Genomic DNA, 8450 nt, shown 5'->3' on the forward strand with positions numbered 1-8450 from the left:
TGTGTGCTGTCGTGTGCTATGTTGGAACAGAGATGAGCAAGAAAGGTTGGCCCTTAGGAGTTCAGGAAAAATGTGTAAAGAAAGACAAGCACAGCATGCAAAACTCACTACTAGGTAGAAATTAGTAGGTATCTTCCAAGGGTCTAACATGTATGGGAATTCCACAGAAGGAGAGATGACTTGATTCTGCAAATAGTCTGGCAAATGCCACGAGGCATGGGACATTCCAGAAAGATGCCAGATTAAGTCTGACTGGGTGTACACATTCAGAAAGATCCAGTGGATTCCGTGTGGAGGTTTGGGGCAGGTTGTCTGTAGAAGAGCACAGCTATAAATCAGATGGGGAATGCTGAGCCTCTAAGCGGCTGGCTTGCATTTTTATTTTGATCCTGACATAGTCTTCCCCACCCCCATTCTACCCTGCAGGTAATGGCAGATGTTTAAGGATTAGTCTTTGCCCTGCAAGACTAAATTCCCTGAGATCAGAGTTTAACAATTACTGTTTTGGGAGGAATGTGACACCACAGTGTCACTATTCCCCCTACTGTGGATAGGGGAGGAGTGGGGCCTGTCATTCCCACGCTGGAGACAAGGAAACTGAGGCTCAGAAAAGTGACTTGGTCAATATTGGGCAGCTAAAATGTGGCAGGGCTGGGTCTGAACGCCTAAGGCTTTCCTTACGCTCTGCTGCCTGCTGGAATAACTCTGTCACCCTGGGCCTCAGTTTCCCAATCTGTAAAGCCTAGGTTGTCTCTCTGTCCCCTCCCCATTCACATATCCTCTAAGTGTCCAGCCTGTACCCTCTGCCAGCTGCACTCAGGTAAGCGCCCTGCCGGTGTTGCCGCTACGGCGGCAAGCCCCTTGTGCAATAGTTTAACTGTGACCTTCTGGGCTCCAGGCCAGCCCTTTTTGAAAAGGAAACGTACAGACCGGGGGACAGAACTTCGTTTCCTTGTGCTGGAACTGCAGCCACTGCCAACATCACCAACTAAAGACACTGGTTTTATGTGTGTGTGAGAATGTGTGTATGTGTTGGGGGAAAAACACAAAACAGGATGACAGCAAAAAGGGAGACTCCTTGTGAGTGAACATTACACACCTCCAGTCCTCACCTCAATCACCTGAGGGGCAGGGGAGGGGAAGCTAGGGTTTCTCACTCAGCAGACCATAAGATTACAAAGAAAAAAAAGTTTTATCTTAATTATATTTGAACTAGCATCACCAAAGACCTTTGCAAATACTTTACGCGGTTGCTTAGAGAGCGCACGCTGAGGTGTGTGCCTGCTAGCCCAAACACGTATTCCCACCCATTCAGTGTTCCACGCAGTCTGGGATTTGATGAGTTTCCTTCTCATCACCTCTGGGTAGCCTCCAAGACAGATGGGAAGGGGAAGCAGGGAAAAGAAAGAATCTGGATTAAATACAGACAGGTCTCCGCTCACCTTTTTAACTCCCGGGTTGAGGTCCTTGGCCACCTTTGCCATCTTCTCCTGGGGCTCCGCGCTGCTCAGGCAGGGACCGCGGGGACTCAATGGCCAGGTCCGCACGCAGGCGGGGGCAGCTCTGCGCGCAGCCGGCGCAGCCGGGCCGCTTTAATTGGAGAGCGGGACTCCCTCTAAAACCTCGCCAGCCAATCCGCGGGGGCGCTCGCGCGCGGCCAGCCAATCCCAGCACGCGGCCGTCCCCTCCCTCTGGGTGGCCTCTGCCGGGAGGGCGGTGGCCCTGGAGCCCTGACGTCAGCGCGGCCCGGGCCGCCGGAGGCTCCTGTCCCCACGCCCTTCTCCTTTAAAGGACAACGCGCCGAGGGTGGGGCGGGCGCGCGGCCCGCGATCCATTCAGGTCAAAAGGGAGAATGATCAAACGGGAGGGCCGAGTATTTTTAGTGAGCCGGCTCCAAAAATAAACGCTGAGCTGTGTTCCCCTGCCCACCCTCCTGCCCTGCCGGGGGCGCGGGCAGGGGCGGCGGGGCAGGTGGTTCGCGGCAGCCCTGCTCCCCGCCGGCCTCCCCAAACCTGCGCGCCTTCTCCGGTCTCCAGGGAGGAGACAAGATTCCAGTGCGTTATGATTTTTTTTTTCTTAAACTTAACATTTGCAAAGTATTAAGCTGCTTTCTCATAACTTGCTTTAACATAAATCCTCCCTCTTCTGCGAAGAAGAGAACTCTCTCCTGATTTTATAGATGCTCCTGTGGACACATTTTCTCTGTCATTATTATGAATGACTCCAAGCTGGCAGAAGACGAAATGATCGGATAGGGCAGCTGGCCCACCTGAGAGAGAGAGACTAAGAACGCACCTGGGGAGCAGGGGCACAGGGTGAGAAACTAGAAACTAGGAAATCAGTAATTTTTAGACAAATGGGGTCGAGCAGGCCTGGACAAGCAAGATTTCATCTGATTTTGCACATCCTTCGAATGCAGTGTCCCCGCAACATCTAACAGCACCACTGTCATCGGGCACAAGTGGCCAGGCCCGACCCCGCACCCCCAGGCCTCGCTGCTTGCCTGTGAGGTGAGACAGCTCCACAGCCGTGCATTCCCAGAGGCATTTTAGGCCCCTGCCCTGGCAGAGGATTAAACACAAGCCCTTTCTATCCTGAAGGGATACTGCTGCGTCTGTGGTGAGGTTTCCGTCCTGCGCCCACGGGCCCGCGGCAGCAGTGCTCCCTGCCAGAAACCGGGACTCCCGTGGGCTAACATAGAACTCAGCTGCGCGGAGACCGCAGGGTGGTCTCAAAGGACACCGTTTGGGACAGCTTTGGCAGGCCTGGGGGGCTGCAGGTCACACTCTGGGGTTTTCTCTCTTATGGGAGGATTTTTTCTCCTTAAAGCCTCCTCCAATTCAGTTCTCATCATCTCCAGCGATCTGAAATCTCGACCAGGGATCCCGAATTGTGGTTCCTTTTTGTGCATTCCTGCCAAGGGCTTTCCATCTGTGGCTTGTCTTTTCCAAGATGACGGATGGCCTATTTCTTCTTTCATGGATTTCTGCTCTAACTAACCTCTGTCTTGCTTGATCCCAGCTATAGCCTCAAACACCTGGCATGCGGTGGAGGCTCAGCGCACATTCGGGGCATGAATGGAGGTTGGGTTCTGGCTTTTATTTATGTATTGATACATAACGATTGCACATGTGATTTTTGATACATGCACACAGTGTGTAATGATCGCATTAGGATTTCTATCACCTTGAACATTTATCATTTTTTTGTGTTGGAAACATTGCAAATCTCCTCTTTTAGCTATTTTGAAATATACAATACATTGTTTTTAACTATAGTCACACTACTGTGGTATGGAATACTAGAACTTATTCCTTCTCCCTATTTGAATGTTTGTTCCCATTAATCAACCTCTCTTTATACCCCACGTCAATCTCCCAGTCTCTGGTAACCGTCTTCTACTTTCTACGTGCAGGCAGTGAGCGGGCAAGGTGAGAACAGGGAGGGACGGTGCAGTGGCACACCCAGCCTGGTTTGTCCAAACTTCCAAGGTGGGCTGCATGTTAAACCAGCATGTAAATAAACAGTAGCCCACAGAAGCCTGGCCTGGGACAGGAGGTTTCCACATGAATAGTCCTTTCAGTAGTAAATCCTAGGAACAATAGTGCTAGACTGGGATGTCATGCCAGAAGCTTTTAAATTTCAGAGCTAGGGGAACAGAAGCCAGGAGTACAACAAAGGCGAGCCTTATCCCTTTCACACTAGGCAAAAAGCCTACCCAGTGAAGTCACTTCCCATTCCCCTCCCAGCCACCCTCCTTGCCCCATCTTGAAACATCATTGTTCCACAGAATAATGCTAACTTTATTAACTTTCACACTGTTTAGCTCCAACCACAAGACTCCCTTTCCCTCTCCTTGTTTTTACCCTTGGATCTAGGTACAACTGGGGAGGCAGATTAGTGTGACTGTTTCTCAGAATGTGAAAATCAGGAGCTGCTGCTTGGGGTGGCCCATTCCCTCCTTTCTGGAAAAAGACTTTTTGCTGTAGGCAGAGAGGTGATCTCTGCTGGAACTTGTTGTCTCCGCAGCTGAGGATGCTCACTCTGGTCCTTTACACCCTGCTCTCAACCCACTTGTTCCAGGGACCTGTAGTTAGAGACCTGGCCAGACACCTGGCCAGACAAGTACAACTTGGGACCATTCAGGAAAACGGGGGAAACGTGGTCATTGCACCTGAGCTCTGCAGTCCTCATCACTTCTCTTTGGAAGGAAATGAGGTGCCTTTTTTCCAGGTTGGAAGAGTAGAGCAATCTGATTTCCACAAGATTCAATGCTTTGTAGCTACTGGGGCTTATTAGAAGCATTCATTCACCCATCAAGGAGTTTTGGGGCACCTGCCTTAAGCCAAGCCCTGTGAAAGGTGCGGGGGACACCCAGGAAAATCAAACAATCCTTCCTCTTGGAGAATGTCCTGGTCTAATAACTAACATTGAGGCTCTCTGGTCTACCAAGCTCTTTCTTACTTGAACTTCAAGACAACCACTCTCAGAGAAAATGGAAATTCTGAACAGTGTCGAGCTTTATCCAAGGCCATACAGCTAGTGCGTGGCAGAGCTGAAATTCAAGTTCAGGGTTTCTAACTTCAGATTGTGTCCTTCCAGCTGCACCACACTGCCTCCCAGAATGACTGCACAGGATTGTTTATAGGCAAAGAGTAAGCACTTGGAGTAAGAGGATCCTGTTATCATCATTGTCACTGGGTTTGTCCTACCTAGGATTTTTGACTCTGAGTCATGTGCTCTTTTGACCGTTCATAAATTAGTTAATTAAATGAACAAACATTGGGCTGGGAGCTGCTATGGGTTAGGTCCGGAGCTGAAGATGCAGCCGTGAATAGACAGAAAGGTCTCTACCCTCACACAGCTTCTAGTCTACGGGTGGTGGGAGAAAGGCACTGAACGGGTGAGCAGATAGCTAGATGAGGTAGTTGAGGATGGCAGGCGCTGCCTAGGAGGAATCAGTGAGGAGAGACTTCCTGGATGAGGTCCCTTTAGATCAGGTGGTCCAGGAAGGCCAGCTGAGCAGGTGGCATGTGAGCTGAAACCTAAAGAAAGAGAATGAGTCAGCTGTAAGTAAAGTCGCTGAGGAAAGAACATTCTAGGAGGATAGAGTCATGAGTGCAAAGACCCTGAGGTGGGCACGGGCTCGGTGTGTCTGAGGTCAGTGTGTGGGGACAGGGAGAACGGCATGAGGGGACCTGGGTGAGTTAGGCAGGGGGTGGATCACGCTGGGCCCTATAAGCCACTATAAGGAGTTTAAATTCTTTTCTGAGACAGTGGGATATTTGACATGTGACATATTTGATAGTGCCTTCCAACTGGAACATACTGTGAGCCATGTATGTAATTTTATAATTTCTAATAACCACATTAAAAAAAGCAAAAAGAAACAGGTGGGATATTTATTATATATTCTATTAACCAAAATGTTGGCATTTCCACTTGTGATTGATATAAACAATTGTTGAGATGGTTTACATTTTGTGTGTGTATGTGTGTGTGTGCTTCATGTTTGAAATCTGGTGTGTGTTTTGTACTTACGACACGTCACCACTCAGATTAGCCACCTTGCAAAAGCATGATAGCCAACATGGGCTAGTGGCTACCACATTGGACAGGGCAGTCACAGAACGTTTTAAGCAGGGAAATAGTGGTGTCTGATTTACTATGTAACTCACAGCAAGGACATCACTAGATACTAATAGAAAGCTAACTGATAACTAAACTTGTGTCACATTAGGGGAAAGAGGGAGGGGCTGGGAACCAGTAACTGATTGATCTACTATGGTTTACTATGTATTTAAAACACTGTGTTGGGAGGGACAAGTGATTTGCCTAGGCTCACAAAGCTAGAAAGGGGCAGAGCAAGACCTTGAACCCAGATCTTTTGATTTCATGTCAGATACTTTCATAAATCTGTAATAATCATTGCTCACAATGATGTTTTTATTGTTACAATATAGCAAGCATGGCCCAAGATGTTTCAATGTGCAAACATGAGTGATGGCTGCTATTTGGTTATGATTTTTTTCTTACACATTGTATTCATTAAAAGTTCCTAACAATAAAGGTTGGTAGATATAAATAATCCATAGGCCACATAGTATATTTTAATTAACTGATATAAATATACATGAACCCTTAATATATTTTAATTTGTATCAACTTGGACCACCATTTGTACCATATATATGTGAATTGTTCACAACTTAAATTTTTTTGGTTTCTTTCCTGTCATTTTCATGGTAATTTTAATTTTAAAATAACTATCTAATCTTCTCCAGATTTTTGGATGGCCTCCTAGATCCAGAAAGGCTTTGCCTATAAAGTTAAAACATCTGGATAAAAACAAAACATGATTGTTGGACCCAAAGCAGTGTCTGGCCCCACAGTCTTCGACTGGGGCAGTGAACGCTGTAAGGAGAATGTGCCCTCTACGCAGGAACAGTGGACCGGGCATCGGAGGCCTGCGCTTGGATCCTGGCTCTGCTAAAAGTGATGAGGCTGCCCATCATCCTGCAGCTCAAATGTATGATAATTTCCTGGGAGTGAGTGATAAACTTACCCTGGACGTCAGCTGCACATCCCTCCTGCTAGTGCAGTGGAGCCACTCCCAAGCCACTCCCTTCTGTGACAGGTCATCATGGAAGTGGAAAGAGCACAACATTTAGCCTTAGAAAATCTGTGCGTGCGTTTCAGCCCCATCACACGGGTGAGCTGGATGATTTGGGCAAGATATTATGCTTTAGAGTTTCTGAGCCTCTGAGAAATGGAGACAGTGATCTTTATTTCCCCTGGTTGCCAAGTGTGCCCACTGGCTCGTCTGTATCTGTAACAGGCAGAATTCTAAGGTGAACCCCCTGACCTGGGCCCTTGTACCCCTCCCCATGCCTGTAACTTGCTCCTAACTGACCGAACACAGCAAAGGTGTTGGGATATCACTCCCAGGGTTATGTTGTGTGTTACGGCAAAGGTGAAGGGATTTTGCAGATGTAATTAAGGTCCCTAATAAGTTCATCAAAAGGGAAGTTTTCCTGCGGGAGCTGACTTAGATGAGCCTCTTAAAAGACAGTCTAAAAGTGAGAGACAGAAGTCGTCTCTCCTTCTCTCCTGGAGCCTTGAAGAAGCAGAAGCCATGAAGTCTGCCATCTGCAGGGAAGTGAATTCTGCCAACCGCCACGTGAACTTGGAAGAAGACCTGAGCGTCAGAGGAGACCTCATACCTGCCTGACACCTGGGTTACAGCCCTGTGAGCCCCTGAGTGGAGGACGCAGCTAAGCCAGGGCTGAACTCCCAACCCATGGAAGTGATGAACAAGAGTAGTAAGGACATTATTTTAAGCTGTGAGCTTTGTGGTATTTTGTTACACAGCACAGGAAACCAATACTGTCACCCCCACAATTCTCGGATCTGTTTTAAAAAATTAATTCTGTGCTACTTCTTGCAGTAAAAGAATCGGGTAACTCCTTTTGAGTGATAGACCGGTGTTCTCGATTCTTACAGCTTCCTGGGGCAGTAAGTCCCATGAATTGAGCGTCTCCTTTTTAAAGCATTTGCTCTCGCGCTGGCATCAAGAAGAGGATTCTGGTTACGGTCCTGGAGGATTGACCCTATGACAAAGTTAATTTAACCGGTTGTGATGCCTCGTGACACATTCAGCCTGTCCGTCCTCGGCGTGCGCGTGCGTGAGCGAGTCTCCGTCACCCTGTTGCCGGCAGTGGGACCGGAGCGACCCCTCTCGGGGTGGCTGGAAGGAAGTGAACACACGTCTGGTATTTCCTACGTGCCACGAGTGTTTTATGAGATTATTCCTTAAACGACCCCAAGGGACACATGTTGTTATTCCTATTTACAGAGGAGAAACTGAAGCTCCCAAACTGGGCCTCACAGCTAATTGGGATCCAAACCCAGCCCGGGATCACTTAGCAGACCCCTGGCTTCAGATGAGGACCCCGCCTGGGCGAGGGCAGGGAGACTGGACCCCCAGCCTCTGGGAATTGTCCTGGATGTTCTCTGTGCCCTGCAGGTTGCGCTCTGCTCCTCTGCTCTGTGCCCGGAGGCTGACCCTTGGGCTCCAGCCATGGGCCCCTCCGCCATCTTCCCTCTGGGCTATGCCAGCCAGTGGCCCCCGTGGGAGATCACAGGTGGGTGCATTTATTCTCCCCACTGCCTCCCTGTTGGGCATCCCCTGCCTGTAGCCACACAGCCCCCACTGGTCTGATGACAGCTCTTTCCCTTGGTCTCTTCAGGTCCCGGGTGCTTCCGCCTTCTTCAGGGATTCCTTGAAAGCTGTCTTCTCCTTTCTAAAGAGCCCCTTTGTCGGACCCCTTCAGCCACCCCTTCGAGTATGTCCAGCCAGATCACTGACCCCCGGGGGAGCGGAAGTGAGTGTCAGAGGTGCTCCTGGGCGAGCTGGCTGGCTCAGAGGTAGACTTCCCTGGAGGCTGCCT

At 49.2% G+C, this 8450-nt stretch overlaps 1 protein-coding gene across 1 annotated transcript in view; it reads right to left on the minus strand.

Annotated features, from left to right (window-relative positions):
* LMCD1 (LIM and cysteine rich domains 1) overlaps window positions 1–1684 on the minus strand; it is a 61035-nt gene extending 59351 nt beyond the window's left edge. Inside the window, exon 1 of the mRNA XM_045530981.1 lies at window positions 1443–1684. Within this exon, the coding sequence (XP_045386937.1) occupies window positions 1443–1484 (42 nt within the window). The 5' untranslated portion in view covers window positions 1485–1684. The remainder of the gene's footprint in view (window positions 1–1442) is intronic.
* Window positions 1685–8450: the final 6766 nt, after the last annotated feature.

This window comes from Lemur catta, chromosome 18 (assembly GCF_020740605.2).
Source record: "Lemur catta isolate mLemCat1 chromosome 18, mLemCat1.pri, whole genome shotgun sequence".
NCBI lineage: Eukaryota > Metazoa > Chordata > Mammalia > Primates > Lemuridae > Lemur > Lemur catta.